Below are 19,948 nucleotides of genomic sequence, written 5' to 3'. Positions count from 1 at the left end.
GTATATTCTCCTCCAAATGACACATTATTTGACACCACTGCGGCATTTAATGCTTAGACAATACGTGCATTCACATAGGGCAAGATTAATTATCACATCAGACTTTTTACATTGCAATTTTAGTTTGTATTAGATTTCGTCTCCCTTAAAGGTTCCATTTACCCCAAATGTTTAGATGTCAAGACTAGAAGGTCAAATTTTGATAAAAATTTAAGTAATTCTTTCATGTTTCGTTTAAAAACTTATTTTATTATTGAAATATAATGAACAGAGATTAATCATTAATCCTATAGTGTTCACAGTGTCCCAACGAATTCATAATAAGAATACACTTGTAATGTGACGGAGGCCATTGTGTTGGTTGATCAGGACACGTCTACCCTTCCGGGGCGCCTTATGTTGCCGCAATTTTTTGTGAAAGTTCATGTTGTAAGTGAAATAGTTTTTAGTGTGCTGTCTTGTTTCCTTATCTTCAGTTCTAATAAATGTAAAGCATTTTACTATTGTGTTTTGTTTCCTTTTGAACGTTTTGGTCATTCACTTTGATTTTGATGTTTCTGCATTGTTCTTCTATTGTTACGTTTTGGTATTTCCTTTGCCGATTTTTACCGTAAGTTTCAGTTCGCTGAAAATGGGTTCTTTATTCATAAACAAACAAATATATCAAATACAGCATACACAATATTAACAAAAAAGATAGTTAAAGGAGATTCACATCTTTGTTGCTGTCAGTTACAGCTGTTATTGGCCAATAGATATCCATCTGAATCTATAGTTCCGGAACCTGAAACTAAATTGTTTTGCCTTGAATTGAGATTTGAGTCAACATCTCTGTTATCAGTTCCATCATATCTGTTATGTTGTATATCCTGCATGTCTATATATTGAGTATTTGAGTTTGACAAAGTTTCTTGTAGAGTTGTGTTATTAATTTCGTCGTATTGGGATGAAGCTATAGTTTCAGTGTTGATAGTCATAGGGGTTTCAAACAGCATCTCCTGTTGCTCTTGTCTGTAGAAATATTTAAGATAATATGTTTTGAAGATAACATGTTGTAATCTGAATTTAAGAAAAAATCCCTAAATTAAAATTCTAAATATGTGTCATACTCCTGACTTGGTACAAACAAGCTATGATTGTTTATGCTTCACGCGTACCTAATAGGTTAAAAAAAGGCGAACAAAATTGAAATAAAAACACGAGCTCAAGTAAGTTAAGGTAATAGTGCGTATAGTGATACTTTGAATATAACATAAGGGGTCAAAAGACCCAATGAAAAGCCTATGAAGCGTTTGTTTGTGGAGTCAGGACTAAAATCTGAATAACGGAAAAAACTGTTATGCATAAATATAATGATAAAATATGACAATTGTCTATTTATACACTCGTACCAAATAAGTTCGGTAATAACACAAAATAGAAAGTTCCGATAACTGTTCATCATGAACGCAAATCAAATACGTGTTTTTTTTGTTTTTTGTTTTTTTGTTTCGAATGCTTTCAACGGTAGAAAACAATAACGAGACTTCTAAGACTAAATAGCATTAAAATAACTTCAAAATATTTAAATTTAGATAGATTAACATAACAAATATTGATATTTGGCAATATTTTCTACATGCGCAGGCCATATGTGATACTATCGTCCTTAAACAAAACAAACCCTATTTATTAAATCATACTTACCCTTTTCTTTGTAAACGACACCTAATTAGAAACACTGAAAAAAAATGTTTGATAAAAAATTGCATTAAAATAAATCTTTGCTTAACGGAATAATTAGACTTTTGATTACTTAAGTGTTTGTAAGAATCAGGCAAAATGGAAAAAAATATCAGAAGCATGCATGTAATAATCCCACCGATCTAACAATATATATCACTGAAACATGCTTTTGCTATTTAAAAAGACCATCATTTGATCTCTGCATCACTGGATTTGCCCAGAAATTTTTCAATAGAATGTTAGAAAAGTGAGGTTTTTGACAGAGTAATCTGCCCTTGGAATGTTCATTTTCTGTGCATTTCAACAAAATTCTAACTAATCATGATATGGAACATACTGTCTTTTTCTTTGATTCTGATGGTGCAAATAGTCAAATAACACTTTCAAAATGATGGGTTTTTTTTCATACCATGTTTCACTCAATGCTTGATTCTTACAGAGACTTCCATTTAAATTTAGTTGTAATGACAGTAACACAAATGTAAAAGCCAAGTTGGTAGTATTATATTAGAAATCCCGAAACGGTAGAAAAACAAATTAATATTGAAACCAATTTGATATAATCAACTCCCTAGATAAACGTGGTGGGAGATAACAAAATGGTTGCTATATAAAAAGATTTCTTATATATGAGTAAAATACGAATGGTAAAATGAGTTATCATACCTAGTGTCAATAACACTTGTAAAACCAGAAAGGAGCTTGTACAAATAAATGGCCACAACAATGGATTAGGCTTGATGTCTATCTTTTCATAAGATTCTGCAAATGTTAAACAAAAATTACTTAATGCATATGACTTTAATTTTGTACAGATTTAAAACAACTTGTCAATTAGTCATGACTTCAAAGGTTGCTTACTTGATTTTTACCTTAGACATTAGTGTGATAAAAATGTATGCCATATAATATCATTGGCATGGTCAAATATAAATTTTAAAATATATAAAAACTATAAAATATATGAAATACATCTTTATTTAGTACCAATACAAAATAAAATATAGACTGAAAATGATAGAGGCTATCTGTGGTGTAGGAAAACGTTGTTTTTGTTTGGTCTATTTATGTTGTATTTTTAAGTAACGAAAATCTTTTCTGTTTTTCAAATCCTTTTTTTTTAGTAAATGTAACATTCATCTTAAACTTAATTCTGTTAAATTAAATGGTCCAATTTCCTACACATTCAATATAATTTCCATCTCAAAGACGCAATGACGGGTTATGTGACCTGTATCTGTTTCTGAATTAAAATAGTAAATCTGATGTTTTTACATTAAAAAATCACCTACCGTCTTAATTTATTTTATAAAGACTGCTATATAAATAGTTTTAAAAATATAAAAACATTAAGAAACAAACAAAATCTAAAACAAAAAAATATAAAACAAAAGCATAAACAGAACAAAATTAATACTAACTTATTTCACCATTCTCAAATTATTCACATATTATAATATCTTTTTGTGAGTCTAAAACAATTTACTCTATTCTATCAAAGAACAATGATTACTTTTAGGGTCCACATACCTACTCGAATCTTATGCCATAAAGTAGGATAAAAAAATTAATGATCACCTGTCCTTATAAAATATGTTTTTGTCTTGTTACTTGGTCCGGCATCATTTTCTGCATAAATCTGGATAGCATATTCAACACCTGGATCCAAGCCGGTTAATATAATATGTTCATGCGATAGTTCTGATATACTTTTTTCTTTGCCAACTTCTCCATATTCAACAGTATACGACAACTGAAGTTTAGAGGTAGTAATAGGTGGCTTCCATGATAGGTAAATGGATTCTTGGTAAGATATAAAGCTTACATTTCTTGGTTGAGAAGGTGTCCTGACTGAATGTCAATATACATATGTGATAAATATTTCAATTTTCGATATCAAAACCGAAATCATTCGATGTGTTGTTATATCCTTAATGAATAATTCGGTCGGAACTATTGAAAAAGTATGCAAACGTTAATTTTATCATGTGAAAAAAACTATAGTAGTTCTAGTAAATTGATCAGTGTACAATTATAGACCATGGTCTAGTGTACTTAACGGAATAATGAAGCTCCAATAACAGGCTTTTATCATTAAATGATAAAACCCTTATAATCGACTATAATTATCATCAACAATTTCATATACTTATTTCCCAAAGGAGACTATTTCTCAAAGCCAATTCGTATGTTTTAAAACAGTATATTGTGCACATACTTAGAGCAGAACGTACCATTGTGAAGTTCGTAACCGTCATTTGATATAGTTTAATGACATAACCGTCGTAGATATCGTATCAGGCGTTCTAAAACCAAAAAATAGCAAATGATTTGGAAGCAAATATTCAATACCGGTATGATAATCTATCCACCCTTATTTTCAAATGCCTTTTTATGCGTTTGTTATTGTATTACTGGAACCATCAGCCGAGTACTACACACTTGTAAGTAATTTAATCCTTTTAAAAAAATTACTTACCTTTAACTGACACTGTAATATTTCTTGTCAATACTTTCTCGTTTTGATCATTTAATGCCTCGCATGTATACACTTTGCCGTTTTGGTTCCCGTTATAGGGTAGTACAAGTCGAAGGTAACCGTTAATACTTTCCCTTGTCAGAACAATTCCTTCATGTGTCCATTGGAGAATTCCTTCTGGTTTTCCGATAGTTATTTTGCATTCAAGAACCAAAGGAAAACCATCATTTATAAAAATTCTACTATCTGTGCTTTCATTCGTAATGTACATGTCCGTTGGATTTCCTGAAATAGATTGTCATTTAATAAAATAACAGACTAAATTATTTAAAAAAAAAATATATTAATGGTCTATGTAACTCATGTTTACATGCATCCTGTCAGTAAAAACTCCTATTACTTCCTAGAAACCTTTAGAAATCAAGAAGAAAAAAAACGGCATATGAAAAAAATGAAATATCTTTTAAACTAAATTAAATTGGAAAAAGACTTCATTCCTTTGCCTACTGGCCTTCACTTAATGATAAATTGTTATCTAATAGGGGCGGTCCTTTTCACGTCATGAACATTTTTACCTTGAGGCCTATGATCATGATTAATAGAACAAAAACAACAACAACATCAAAAACCGTTAAGCCCCTTATCTGTAGGTGTATATTTTTCCAACCAAGTTTCATGCTAATCCTAACTTAAAACAGATAATTAAACCTTATGGCACACCGTATTTGTACTAATTCCAATTTGTAGATATATTATAAAAATCAGTAGATATCATCTAAGGTATCTAATAAAATATAACATAAACTTTATGAAATATTGGTTCACAAAATATCTTATAAAGTTTATAACATATTTTATAAGGTATTTCATTTATAAAAATTCGTAAAATATCTCATGAAGTTTTTAAAATAATTCATAAACTTTATAAAAAAATATCATTAACTTTCTCAGACATTTTATTACATATATCATATATCTTACGAAATTCGTAGGATATATCATATGCTGTATAAGTTTTCGTTTATATAATGTTGTTAACATAGGTTTCAACGCTGTCAATAGAGCCAGATATCTTATACATTTTATGGGGTATCTGTTTAATTTTCATTTATAAGATGTCTTATAAAGTTTATTTTAAGGTATCTTACACAGAAAAAGTTTATCGGATATCTCAATAAACTATATGATATATCTTATGCACAAAATTTTATACACTATATGAGACATAATATGAACTACTTAATATATCTTATGAACAAAATTATATAAAATATCTTATACCGTTTATACTTTATTGATGTCCTATATTTTCAGACATCTTATATCTTATATATTTTATTAGATATCTTAAAATAGAAGATATCTTCAAAATTATATAAGATATCGACAAATTGAAATATTCATATTCTGCGTTCAATAAAGCTCTAGTCCGAAAATCAAAATATCTTGTTTCCCTCGTTTTTTAGCGTCACGACTAGAATTTCAATCTCAATATATATACTAATATGTACTATGACTGACTGAAATAGTTTTCTTTTACGGACATCTTATAACCATTATAGAAAGCTGCTTGAATGATAGACATTTAACTTACTTTGAATTTCAAGATTCCACAAATACATAGATCCATTTTTGGTCACAGCCCCATACAATCCAGTTTGACTATATGTTATGTCATACACACATAAAACGGTGCCTGGAGGTTCTTTACTAATGGCGGGGGTTTTATTTGTACTTGGATACATCCAAAGTCTGTAATTTTGCTCTGTCTTGAAACATTCTGATGCACCTAATTTGCTATACCTGGTAATTATCCTAAAATCACTCGGATTTTGATTCTTTAGATAAATAATGTTCATGATAACATTGATTGATTGATTGATTGATTGATGGATTATTGCGGTTTAACGCCCGAGCAGCAATATTTCAGATGGGACACAAGAATAATAGGGTCGACAAACTTTGATTGCAACCTGAAATAGGAAGAGATGGGTAGGGTCGGGCAATTTAGCCTTCTGTGGCGGAGCCCTATGGTTCCTAGTTCGGGAGAATACCACAGCAAGGTTCTTTAACGTGCGAGGAACGTGGCATCTTTCCCAACTCGGTACACCACTATGGTTTTGCTGTCAGGTTTCCGTATTACAGCCTGACAACTCCAGCGTGTAACACACCAAGGGTACCCCATTCCACCACCTGGGGCACACAACCCAGTTGCTCTGTGGGCAGAGCGTCCTAGCCCCCGGTTAGGAATCTAAACAGTATTTAGTCGCCTCTTACGACAAGCTTAGCGCTGCTGCAGGCCTATTCGTTTGACACCCGGACCTGTTCGGGGCTTATGATAACAAATGAATTAAACAATATGATATCATTCGACCAAAGCTGTCACCAACTCACATATTTCGTGCAAACTTTGTTAAGCCTTAAATTATAGATGTTTTTAGTATGAGTATAAAAAAACATCTTTACATCTGTATATTTCGTTTATATTTTGAGTTGGTAAGAACAAACAAAGTTCAGTAATATTCTATGATAAAGAATAAGAACTTGAGGTAAATAATTTCATCAATTGTGGAAAAGTAAAATGCCTTAAATTTTGAGAAAAAGATACAAGGTCTTATCATCGCTAAGAGTTTCCTAAGAATAAAACAACAAGCATTATAACTTACGAAACAAGTAATTAATAAAATATATCTGATATCTTATGCAAATATCAATAGAAATTTCAGTTCTCTGGCGGATACAGGGGAGAATTCCAGGGTAGGAAAATGGGAGGTATTCTTTCAATTTGTTACAACTCGATATTAAATAATAATAAAACTTTTTTATTCAAAGTGGAAATAATTTAGTAATATTAGAAATATCATGATGCAAGACCACATACTTGAAATACTTCAATGTCCCTTTAACGGAGCATATTTTAGAGAAAAGCTTCTAGAGGGCATTGCTATTTAGTATACTCAGTCTGGCAATAAAATCATAGATATTTTCGGAATGTTAAATGTCTGAACCAAGAAATTAATTCTAGTTTATGAGTCATTTTCATGGGAATGAATATATCTGTCAGCGCCCAGTCTTATCAATGTCAATGCTAGATTTAATTGGTGGAGTTAATGAGTTAAAGCTAGACCTGAAAGTTGCAGGTGCATATGATTCAGTTAGTTTTAAGTTGGAAGTTAAATCTTGCGATTTTTTCGTAACCAATATCTATACGTCTTTGAAAAGAAATACTATTTTCTTTGGATTATATATGTATTGCGTGTAGAAAACGTACAGACAGACAGACAGACAGACAGACAGTTTATCAATGCCTTCAACTGAAACCAATAAGTTACAAAACAAACATTCCAATATCACTTTGGGCTTTAAAGTTCCATATATTTATTTTTCCAAATTGTTCACCCGAAATATTAGGCGGCGTTAATTTTTGGGATAACTGGTATGAACCTTTCGGTATGAACCCTTTGGTATAAGCCTATAGGTATAAGTCAATTGGTATAAGCCTGTAGGTATAAGCCCTTGTCTCGTGAATCGCTCCTATGTTAATTCAGAACCAAACTGGATACATTTTTCCTAAAGTTGTTTGTCCTAAATCGGGCTGTAAATTAAGAACTGGGAACTAGATTGGCCTAGTGCTCAACAGTCCCATTAAAATTTATAGTTATCTGTTATTCAATACAGACAATCAATCGTTAAATTAGGTAAAGGGAAAAAGTCTTAACTAAACTGTTTGGAAATTGTAAATATAAAATGAAGTTTAACCGTAGATGTTACTTTCGTGAATTTGAACAAGATCGATGTATCAATATTATATATACTAGTCGTAAACAACTGAGGGTATTCCTGTAGTACTACAAGATGGTCAAACTATTATTGAATCTTTATACATCTATGCAATAAGTGTTTTATGTACTCTTACACTGTCATTTTCTTAGATGAATTACCTAGAAAACGCTTAAGTGAAAACGAACAGCTTTGTAGCTTTCTCCACAAACATCATCGTATATGCCTATACCGAAACCGAAAACAATATGTTGATACAAGTAAATACAAAACGCAGATATTTATCTGCTTGCTTATAATACTGTTTTCTTACCTCCATTAACGTAAATCACGACGTTCATAAAAACAGCATTTGTTAATAGCATCCTGATTTTTTTTTTAAATACTTGCTATGTGTGAACAACGGTTAAACGTTCAAATTTATTTGAATCATATTACACCTACGAATTCTGAAGTTATTCAATTATAGTTTTCCGGTCACATTTAGTTTGTTAATGGAAGAATTATTTCCATGATTTTAACCCGAAACTAAAAATAAATCGTTTTCAGAAATAAAAGGTATTTAATAAATAAAACCATGCAAATAGGCTAGGTTTGTTGATAAGAACATACATACGTACATTAAAGGGACATATACTGACACGTTTAATCCTTCTAGGTTAGTAAAGCACTTGAATGGCATAAGCATCCCACTTACAAAATATACAATCCCTTCATTCCCAAATTTCCATCTGAACAATCTCCTTCATACCGTAGAATTCTTATTGCATATTTCGTATCAGATAAGTACATTATCAAATTAAATTATATATATTTGTTTATAAATTCGTTTTATATTTACAATGATACTTTTCTTTATTAAATTTAATACATTTTTTATTGAATTATTTGTTCCATTTTTTTCCATTGGCATTTTAGATATGCACCTAACGAAAATATTCGTGCCTCTGATATATTTTGCGAAATGGAATCAATATTTTTATTCTTATATATAAGTTTAACATCCACATAATTTTGGAGGATACATTGTATAAACATCATTTCCGACATAAATCTGTCATTGTGTTTTTATGTTAATTATAAAATTACATATCGCCTATGACATCACTAATGCCTCATTATTGACGTATCGTTTGGCAGTAGATAATAATGCTAAGACAAACCGACTTTTTGGATTGTCTTGTATAAAAACGCATCAAAACAGAGAAGTTAACTACTTTTATATTTGTTGTAAAAATTATTGAGCACCAATGTAATTCACTAGTCCATTTTTTTGTTAAAACTTTTAAGGAATACAGAAAAATATATTGAACTTAAAGGGAAACATATATAGCGTAATTTGTAGTTTCTCCAAAAAAAATGTTGTTATTTGTATATTGATTGACTGATTGATTGTTTGGGTTTAACGCCCGAGCAGCAATATTTCAGCTATATTCAGGCGATGAACATGAAATGATGATGATGATGGAATAAAAAAAAGGGATGGGGCACAAGGATAATGGTGTCGACAAATTTTAATTGCCACGAGGTAAAGGGAGGGATGGGTAGGGTTCTATGGCGGAGCGGAAAGGTTCCTACTCCTATCGAATACCACATCAGGTTTCTTTAACGTGCGAGGAACGTGGCATCTTTCCCAACACGGTATTTCGCTATTGTTTGCGGCCAGGTTTTTCGTATTATAGCCTGATAACAACCGCATGTAATACGCCAGGGGTATCTTATTCCACAACCTGGGGCAAACAACCCAGTAAGTTGCTCTGTGGGCAGAGCGCCCTAGCCCCCGACTAGAGTCCTGAGCACTATGTTTAGTCGCCTTTGACAAGCTTAGCGCTGCTGCAGTCCTATTCCTTTGACACCTGGACCTGCACGGGGCTTTGTATATTGATATGAATAAGATGTGTTATACCACGTGTTATATTATATAAATAAGATGTGTTATACCACGTGTTATATTATATAAATAAGATGTGTTATACCACGTGTTATGTTATATGAATAAGATGTGTTATACCACGTGGTATGTTATATGAATAAGATGTGCTATATAAAAGTGAGACAGTAAAACGAAGCGAATTCTGAGCGACGACTTCTATGACACAAAACCAAAAGCACGAAAACACCTAAAATAATTATGTGTACCTATTGAATTATAAGATAAAATGCAATTTTCTACGTAAAGTATGTATTACAATGAACACAGATGATAATCAGTTATTAGCTTTTATGGTTTATGGAGTTCTTTTATCTACCATGAGTGCATATCACATAAGAAAAAGTTGTATATGTGATACATTTTGTATTAAACATCATACTTTATTCTTGGAATAGTCACTTTATGAAAATCTAAAAGCTCTCTAATTCAGTTACACTTGTGTACATTTGACACGATTTAATATTTCCGGTGGCACTTTGTATTCTTAATCATAAACTTCCTCGGTAATTTTTGAAAATGGAAATTTCTGTTCCGAAACGGACACTGACATAAGTACATGAACCATGAATACACAATAATTAAATGTCATTTTGTGTACGTAATTTTAAAGAAAGTACCATTTACTTTGCAATTTAAACACTGTCAAAGGTACAAAACCACACGCCAAACAAACTATGCCTTGTGTGCTGAAACGTGCAGATTTATTGTAATCTTTGTTCAGTTAGCAAACCTAAAATGATGTTTTATATGCAATTACCATTTTTTCTGAATTATTACCTGGATTGCGTACATACATGTAGTATAAATTTTGATTTCAATTACACCATGTTTTGTATGCACCAATTTTTTTTATAAAGTTATATATATGTAAGACTCGGAACCGCGATGGGGACGCCGAAGTGTGATGGTTGCGTTGATGTGCGATGGTCAACGCATAAGCATGGTATAAGCATCCCACTCACAAATTATACAATCCTTTCATTCTCCATTCCCAACTGAACAATCTCCGTCATCCCGTAGAATTCTTATTACATATTTCGTATAAAATAAGTACATTATCAAATTAAATTATATTGAATAGCGAAATTGAATTGATATGCAGAACAAACACAAGAACTCCTCATGGGGAGCGAAGAAATTAAGGCATGAATTAAGCGTGCGTATGGATGAAACAAGTATTAGGAAGCATATTTCAATTTTTTTCTACGACCCTGAATCAGACTTTATATTTCACAGAGGTACCTCTGTATCAGAGCACACAGAGGTGTACAGTTTACGAAACTTTAGTCTTACCTTCCCATCGTAAGAGAAAATATAAGACTACTATACAAAACCAGCGTGCGCTGTGTGAATTGTCTTAGCGTGGCAGATTTGCCTAAGACACAAAAATCAAGAAAACCTATACCAACATCAAATCCAAACAGTCGCTGGCAGATGATTTTGAAGAAAAATGGGTACAACTACATATGCAACATAGTTGGTTGTCACAGCGGATATGCATTTGGGGGTGCAATTAAGCAGAAAACGGTAAAGGATGTTACCGCGGTTTTGTTGAAGTATGTGTACTTGTTTGAACCTCCCAGGATTCTGCAAATGGACAATGGAAAAGAATTTAACATTGAAAATTTGGATGCCGTAATGGAGGAATTTTGACCAGGAAAATCAATGGCAGACTATATCATCCTCAGTCTCAAGGTACGCTTATTCAAGTATTAAAACTACTTGCATTAAATATTGAAATACTGGTTATGATAAACGTATAGTGTCACATGCTTTATCAATTTTATGTTATGTTATTTATATAACAATCGCAGTTCAGCGCGACCATCGCACCGGCGTCCCATCGCGGTTCCGAGTCTTACATATATTTGTGATGTCGCAAATGAAAGTTCACAACAACTAGTTAATGTGTGTTCGTAAATGTGTTTATATAAGCTGTTTAAGTCAGTTAACTTCTAAGTTATTTTTTGTGCATTTGTGTAATGTATAATCACTATCATTTTTGTTTGAACAAAGGACTCAGATCTTTTTGAACTGATTTGTTGGTGTGTTTAATTGGTTTTTTTATTTTTCAACAGTGGCCAGATTTAAAAGGGGAAGGGCTGTGCTTTAACCCAGCCGCATTTTTTGCGCCTTACCCAAGTCAGGAATTCCCGGCCTCTGTATGTATTGTTTTGCTTTCACTGTCGGTTTACCCTTATGTTGCTTAAGTAGATAGGGGCACCTATTCCCTGTATATGTGTATTATGCTGTTTGAGGGACCAGCTGCAGCCTGCCTGTGGTGTGAGGGTTTCTTCGTCGTTCATTGAAGACCAATGGGTGGCCTTGAACTGACATATTACATTCCGGTGAGGTTGTTGTCTATTTGAAATGTTTACCCAATCCATGATCGTTATATCGTTGATACGTCATTTTTATATCCTTCATAAAACGGCTAGAAACATAATATATGTTAAAATACTATATAACACCGTAAGTGACACTAGTTTCGGCAACGTTAATAAATTGAAACTGCAGCAAAACTTAAATGTCTTTTGAAACCTGACACTTCGAAAACGGATAAGATATTAAATTTTCGTTTCACAACTTATTCTAAAGTAAACATATAACTTGTTGTTGCTTTTGTACGATTTGCACGCAAAATATGTAGATAATTAAAAAACAACAACAAAACGAGTTTATGAAGGTATATTAAACATTATTTGATACGGTCATAAAATGCATAAATATGATTTTAAATTCTCAATTTTTACAATAAGAAATGACGATTGTCTACTTCCGCCCAACGGATATAGGGCAACTTCGGGGCTTCATCTTCAATCCATTTGAAGTAGGGTATTCTCTTTGTGAGCTTGCTCATATCTTTTCTTGTTTTTAGTCCAACACTACCAAGTAGTATAGACATTTGAAATAAAATTTGCATGCATTGCTGAAATAATTTACAAAGGCTTTAAACTAAGCACATTTTGTTGACAGATTTTGTCAACCACAGATATTACTACTAAATAGTTAAATGCCAGAGTGATTTAAATATAAAGATAATATAAAACTTTCAGGACATTTACTGCAGGCTTGTCAATACTTTGTTATTGCTCAACGTCTTCGTTGACACTTCAAAACCGATCTTCATACGGAAAATACAGTCGCTACAGGAAGGTATTTTACTTGTCGACCACATAGGACAAATGCACCGTTCTCTCCTCCAAGCATTTGGCAAAGAATATATAACCAGCCGAATACTTTGCTGTGATTATGGCATCTTTTTTGTTATTATGTTGCATACACATATGCTTCCAGAATTTATTGTTCACAAATAGGCGTCGTCAATCATACGGTTGTTCCAAGATCAAAAGTTTAGTCTGAGGGATGAACAGAAAACATAAACCAAATAGGCAAATTGAATACAAAAAAGTATTATAAAAACACACACACAAAAAAAAAATAAAGGACAATGTTATCCTAAAAAAACGCGCTAGGACGGCTAGCATTATATGTTGAGCTTTTATTGGTATCTGTACTGTTTAATCCCCAGTCATACTGCCAGTACGTTCTATTGGGTTTGTTCCACATTTAACTTATACTGCTACAATTTGTAAGGGATTATGCCGTTTTGCATTATGCCGTTATACATGTTTAAATACGTTTCGTTACGCTGTCGGATGTTTCGTCAAGTTCAGGTACTTTTATAACTTTGTGGTTAGATTGACTTGGGTTTATGTGACAAGGATTCGACTTCTGGTTTCTGGTCCTTTTCTCCATTTATGCATAATCTGGCACAGTCTGGTGATGACATGACCAGAAGGACTGCAATTAAAGAGAGAAGAACATTCACAAGTCAGAGCAAACGTAGTTCGTGTTTATGAACATTCAAGTGCCTCATGATCATTAAATAATGATGTGAGTCATTTATTGACACACTTCTGAGATTGTTAATACCATTCCGTACCACCGACCGGAGGGTATGTTTTCAATATGACAACAATTCGACTTCTAGTTCGTGGTGCTTTTCTCTCTTTATGCATGATCTGGCACTCTCTTCTGCAGTATTTATTATTGTTTTGAATTGTTTTCCATTTGAGGCTTTGTTTTGATGTTGCGAAAAGACATTATGGTTGTTTAAGATTTCATCTTTGTCAATTAAAAGCAGTACATTTTTAGACGCATTCAAATGCCTCGTGATCGTTGAATATAGACCTGGGTCATTTATTGATACACTTCTTGAGATTTTCAATACTGTTATGTACCAACTTATTCAATGTGACAAGGATTCGACTTCTGGTTCTTGGTCCTTTTCTCAAACGCAGGGTTCCTTGACGTGCAGGGAACTTGGCATCTTTCCCAAACAAGTTGCACTACCACGGTTTGCGTCAGGTTTCGTATTATGACTTGATGACCCCAGCATGTGACCATTCAACTACCTGGGGCACACAACCCAGTTGCTCTGTGGTCAAAGAGACCTAGCCTTCGGCCATGCAGGGTTCTTAGCACTATTTTGTCGCCTTTTACGACAAGCCTAGCGCTGCGGCGGTCCTTTTTGTTTAACACCCGGACACAAACGGGGCGTTTCCAGACATGAAAGGTTAAAACAAAATTATCAATTGATAAAACATTGGTAGTAGTCAAAAGGAATAGTTTATGTAATAGTATATATCAAATGGCAATATAAGGATAAAGGCCGGAAAGTTGGAAACCACCACAATGGCACTGATTCGGTACATGAAGTGGATAAAACCAGGTTTTATAGCACTTAAACTCCCGCTTAATTAATTTGCAGACATTATGGAAATACGTCATCTATAATTTGTCAGAAACAGAATATTTTTCAATTTAGATATCGAAAATAAATCATTTAGGCAGCGGATGAGACGTATTTTCTTTTAATCTAGGTCGATGGTCTGTCTCTAAGACAATGGTAACGTGTTAAGTCAGAACAGTCGCTTCCAGCTGACATATATTAATAAGAAATATAAAAATCATATGCCGAGGAATCTGGTATATTATGGCATTTGAAAGGGAAACTAATAATTATAATTTCAAAATTAAAATCGTCTCGTTTGTCATATATTTTTGAACTGAGATGACTGCTGTTGTCAAATTCAATGTGAAGGTATAAACACAGAGGAAGCTGGGTCAGCAATCTCTTTAATTTCAAGTTCTGGTGGATAATTCTCCTAATTTAGGATTATTAATGGAGAGAACATCGTCAATAAATCGATTTGTGAAATTAAAGGATCCAGTGTCATTAATCTTTTTAATCTTAAACAAGATTTGAAGGAACTCTGATTCATTAGAATAATGAAAAAGATCGGCTAGAAGAGGGGTACTATTATTGCCCATTGGAATGCCGATACTTATTTGAAAAATTGTTTTCAAAAAGTGACAAATATGTTGTCGAGGAGAAACTCAAGCACACTGATCACCTGTTGCTAGGGGTAGCTTTTCAGAATCCACATATGATTAATATCACTACACTAGTAAACAGTTTCATCATATTTTTTGTCATTTCTTCACAGTGGACAAAACATGGATAAGCAGTACAGACAGTTCTTTTGTTGAACCGGTAGATGATCCTGCTATGTACCTTTCTTGTATAGATTTTTATGTTGTTTGGAATCCAATACAAATAAAGTAAGTCCTCAAACTTCTCATTTGACGGAAGATTCAAGGAGACAATAAAGGGCTTGTTGTTAGCAAGGAATTTAACCTTGATGAATGTACTGCGTTTGTATGTATGATTAGCCGAATTATCTTTTATTTCTATCTCTTTTATTGAGCATTCGTAGTAATGCGCTTTACATACATAAAGAATGTTGTTACAGGCTTTGTCCGCAGGGACAACACTACGCGACATATTTCTCATGGACAGAGGAGAGACACTTTGCAATTCTAAGTTATACATCTTATCAAATAAAGTTGTTGCCACAATGACATTAAACACCAAATAGTCCGTGTATCTTTTCTTGTTCCATACAATAAATCTGTTAACAACAAAACATGCGTTTGATTTTTAAGTTGCTAACATTATAAGCAACATCTTGCACTCTTAATATCAATACTTTTTATTTGCATATGATTTGCATAATAAGATATTACTACGTCACTTCATGCTGCAGATAGAGGCAATAGAACCGTCATTTTTTAGCGTAATACGAGTCAAATTTACCTCTTAAATAGCATACACATGTGTTATACGTGTGTTTTTAATTGTATGAAAACGTTAAGTTTACATTAAAAGATGAAATAATCGATTAGATTTGAACTTCTTGAAATATTGCTTAGAAACGCCTATGTTCCGATTCAGAGGTTGCCAGTTGTTCAGTCTGGTTCGTAATCTGGTTTCCAGATCAATAGCATAATGCGACCTCAAAGATCGCTAAAATCTGTGCGAAACTTGTGGCACGAAAACATAACTCGCGCCTCCTGGTCAACAGTTGTTATCGGGTCATCACGGTATACGAAAGAGTAATCAAGGGAACCATGATTCTAGCGGAAGTCCCCGATTTTAGAGTCTATCTCAACTTTGCTTGAGTTTATACCATTTCAGGTGTTATCATTGGCGAACAATATTTGTCGATTAGCGACTTTGAAGACTTCAGTCTTTGATTTGTTATGGGGTAGCTGTTTGATTGTAAGTAGAGGAAAGATTTAATTTTTAATAATATCTCGGCCGCTGAAAATATGAAAGTATCGGTTGTTTTTGCTTAATCAGAAAAAGCAAAATGATTTCCATTATTCAGAATTCAAAGAATTGATTTTTCCCGTAAACCATCGAACATTTTCTTTGTGCCGCCTTCTCTTCCATCACAATATTTTGTTAACCACCATAACATGTAAATGACAAATAATGTAATAAAATTGTTAAACAGGATGTTCGTTCAGTGCGCCTCCATAAAATCATTGTCCAAGATAGAGAAATAATAAATTAGAAAGACATAACTTTTTAAAATGATTACATTAATCTGCACTATTGATAAAAAAACTACGAAGATTGAAACTATCTATAGACAACAACTGATTGAAATTGAGATATGAAACTTCCGGAATTAATATCATTTACATAAAGTGATAAATATCCTTTAATCTTCAAGTTTATATTTTTGCCATCTCCTTTTTCACAAAGAATAAATATTTTATATTTTACCTTTGAAAAGTATATTACCATGAATCTGGGCCATAATTGTATCTAAGCTAGTTCTAAATTATATGGCCCAGTGAGCAAACTTACGTTAATGACACCCTCGTTTTGTAATCCGCTTTTGTGGATGTGTCTGCTATATTATCATTCTCATTTAGGTTGCACTATACACATTGAATTGAGGTGCACTGTTTCGAGCACAAAATTGACCCGGTCTAAATTTGTAAACCTTAAAAATAAAAGGTGAAACTTGGTGGAAATATTTATTGTGTGTAGTAGAGCATTCGTACAAAAATATATAGATGCAATACTTTTGAAGGTAAAAAGGGTGTAAAATGCATGTTTGAAGCTTTCTGGAAAGATTCAGGTCCTCGCCGCATTGGGTTCTCTTCCCTGCACCAACTTGTTTTTCAAAAATGCAAACTTTCGCACGAACTTTAAGAATTCCATCATGAACATATGAACAGAAAAAGGTACACTTTTTATTTATTTTTTTTCACAATAATACCATGCCCGCTTACTTTTTCTGGCAGTTTTAAAGTGCTTTATGTCATAGAAAACTTTTTTTTTAACAATCATTTTTGGGAAGGCACCCACAATTTGTTATGAAAGCTGATATTTTTTTCATGTTACCATGGCTACAGATTTTCTTGACAAAATGAAATAGAATATCCATCTGTTTATGAATCTCCATAATGTAAGATTTTTACAGGAAAACATTGTTGTGATTTGATTGTTTAAGTGTCTCAATATAGCTTTGTCATTATGTTATCTACAGTGACCTATCTATATAGTAGAACCTTGAGAAGTCAAAATGCAATGTCCAAATATTCACAATTGATCACGTCACACACGTCGCGAAGCTGTTGTCCGCTTTTAATGAGCTGACAGTATTACTTACAATATATTCCCACTTGTATTGAAACATATTTATCTTATAAAGAACATAAGGCACCAAAATTATACGAAAACTTTATATTCTTTTCATTTACAATGGCCTTTGAATAACATATAATTACCTCATGACTTTAATTTACTTCTCTTTCATGAATTAAGCTACATGTATCCATTTCGTAGTAACAAAAAAAATTATTTTCTGCACTTTTTGATCATATCTTATCATACTAATCTTGAACTTGACGCTTTTTATCCACAAAATTCAGGACTTATTATTGAGTTGATGTCTTCCTTGTTATTGTGTTTAGTTCATTGTCTTCACTTATTATTGTTGTTTTTTTTTCTTTTCTGTTTTGACCACTGACTTCAGAAATTTTGACCGGTGGCAATTTTATGCTCCTCCTGTTTCATTGTTATAAACGGAAAATAACAGAGGTGGGGTTAAGCGCTATAAATTCTTATTTAACCGACCATATCAATCGAAAATTCCTGCACCAAATCAGGACCATTGCGTTGATTTCCAACTTCCAGGTTTTTTTACTTGAAATTACCACTTGTTATATGGTCTTTCTTTTTTTAGACTATAACATAGAGTTTATCAGTTCGGCAATTTTGTTATTATCTTCATTTGTCACATGCATTTCATTGTGGTCTAGGAAAAACTGGTGTTGCAATTTTACCTTTATAAAAATACCATTTTTAAACGAAATTAAGCAAAAAGTTGAATGGTCGTATATGGTAATCGGCCCCAGCTTTATTTGGTCCATGTATTTCTTTTTTTCAGGACGCTTAACCGGTCCATGTACGTGTCCATGTACTGCCATGTGGCCATCGGTACGATGAAATATTAGTTAACAACACAATCATAGTTTATGCCATTCATACATTCAGTGCTTTTCTTACAAAAAGAAAACAAGAAACACGAAAATGTCTATGTGAGTATCAACTTTCGCATTCACAAAAGTTCTTAAACAATATTTTGTTCGTAAGTTATAAAATCATAATATGTTCCCTATTGTGATGACACACCGTACGTCAAGTTGTACGCGTTATATACTTTTTGTAAATACGACAATAGAGATTATAATATATCAAACGTTCTTGTTTTTGCAGGAACTTTTTAATGTTGATGTGTACTCTTCAAGAGACCTAGACATACCGACAATTTATAATGCTGAGGTAGCTTGATGGTGAAGAGAGACATAATTATCAATATTTAGATGCACACAGGTAAAATAAAATGGCGGGAAAATGTTGCTGTATATTTCGGCCATTTTTCAATAAGTTACTATGTTTCACCATCCTTGATCAATACGCTGCATATACGATTCCGCTGCGGACTTTTACTAAAGGAGAACTAATTTGATATATGTATTTTAATTTGGACTAAAAGTAATGCTAAATTTAGAAACTATTTTCTTTTCTATAATACGTTCTGAGCTAGCTTTCGGTAAGTGCGAACGTTCTGTAATTAGAATACCTCATCTTGTCTACATATTGAATGTTTGTAAGTATTTCATGAAGGAAAATTGGATATGGTATGTTTATTTGTTGTTTCAATTCAGTTTTGACTTTACATTAAAAGAAGGATGTTTAGGCCTTATGAAAATAGTTAAATTCCACCACAGACATACGCCTGTCAACAGAGTCAGCAGATGTTTTTCATTAATGTGTCTTCGTGTTGTGATTTGACTTTTTAGTTTATTGTGAGGAAATGCCATCGTTCTGCGACCGTGGATTTCATTACTTTCAGTTTAGAGTTTAAATAAAGATGTGCGTACACTCATTGAAGACCATTTGGTGATCTCAGTAAATATTTACTGTTTTCATAAAAGGTATATTATGGTGCATTTGTCGCCTTTTTACCATATCTTTCCCATTTTCAATTTATATAGTTTGACTTCAGTGACTTACATAATTGTTTTTACCAAACTTTTTAAGTGTTCTCCAATTAAGAGGTGTTGCATATAGTTTATAAACATTAAAAGACGACGCACAC

General features: G+C 32.7%; 1 protein-coding gene and 1 long non-coding RNA gene across 4 annotated transcripts; one reads left to right on the top strand and one right to left on the bottom strand.

Annotated features, from left to right (window-relative positions):
- Nucleotides 1-300: 300 nt before the first annotated feature.
- On the bottom strand, nucleotides 301-8,495 carry LOC148607788 (neural cell adhesion molecule 1-B-like). 3 transcript variants are annotated; one of them, XM_088546322.1, is made up of 6 exons: nucleotides 8,298-8,495; nucleotides 4,205-4,489; nucleotides 3,304-3,576; nucleotides 2,392-2,487; nucleotides 1,687-1,720; nucleotides 301-1,011 (listed from the first exon to the last, which is right to left on the bottom strand). In XM_088546322.1, exons 1-6 carry the CDS (start codon nucleotides 8,347-8,349, stop codon nucleotides 729-731), a joined length of 1,023 nt encoding a protein of 340 aa, XP_088402448.1. In that variant the 5' UTR covers nucleotides 8,350-8,495; the 3' UTR covers nucleotides 301-728. The 3 variants fall into 3 exon arrangements, with proteins under 3 accessions (XP_088402448.1, XP_088402447.1, XP_088402449.1); XM_088546321.1 differs by lacking the exon at nucleotides 8,298-8,495 and adding an exon at nucleotides 5,799-6,019; XM_088546323.1 differs by lacking the exons at nucleotides 3,304-3,576; nucleotides 8,298-8,495 and adding an exon at nucleotides 5,799-6,019.
- LOC148607787 (uncharacterized) lies at nucleotides 3,923-19,564 on the top strand. The gene is made up of 3 exons (XR_015915387.1): nucleotides 3,923-4,169; nucleotides 18,734-18,884; nucleotides 19,063-19,564. It is a non-coding gene; the product is annotated as an uncharacterized LOC148607787 (long non-coding RNA).
- The last annotated feature ends 384 nt before the right edge of the window (nucleotides 19,565-19,948 follow it).

The sequence above is a fragment of the Perna viridis genome, chromosome 9, assembly GCF_037379345.1.
Source record: "Perna viridis isolate PV_CMFRI_1.1 ecotype Kerala chromosome 9, ASM3737934v1, whole genome shotgun sequence".
NCBI lineage: Eukaryota > Metazoa > Mollusca > Bivalvia > Mytilida > Mytilidae > Perna > Perna viridis.
Note: the sequence above shows the minus strand (reverse complement) of the source record. Positions and strands in the feature narration are given on the sequence as shown.

Bases quoted from the DNA above. Each gene is read 5' to 3' on its own strand.
- LOC148607788 (XM_088546321.1), bottom strand. From the start codon at position 5,949: ATGTATCCAAGTACAAATAAAACCCCCGCCATTAGTAAAGAACCTCCA. The intron at 2,488-3,303 runs GTGATCATTAAT...TAACATTTGCAG, and splicing joins AACATATTTTATAAGGACAG to AATCTTATGAAAAGATAGAC. The intron at 1,721-2,391 runs GTATGATAACTC...ATTTTTTTTCAG, and splicing joins ACAAGTGTTATTGACACTAG to TGTTTCTAATTAGGTGTCGT.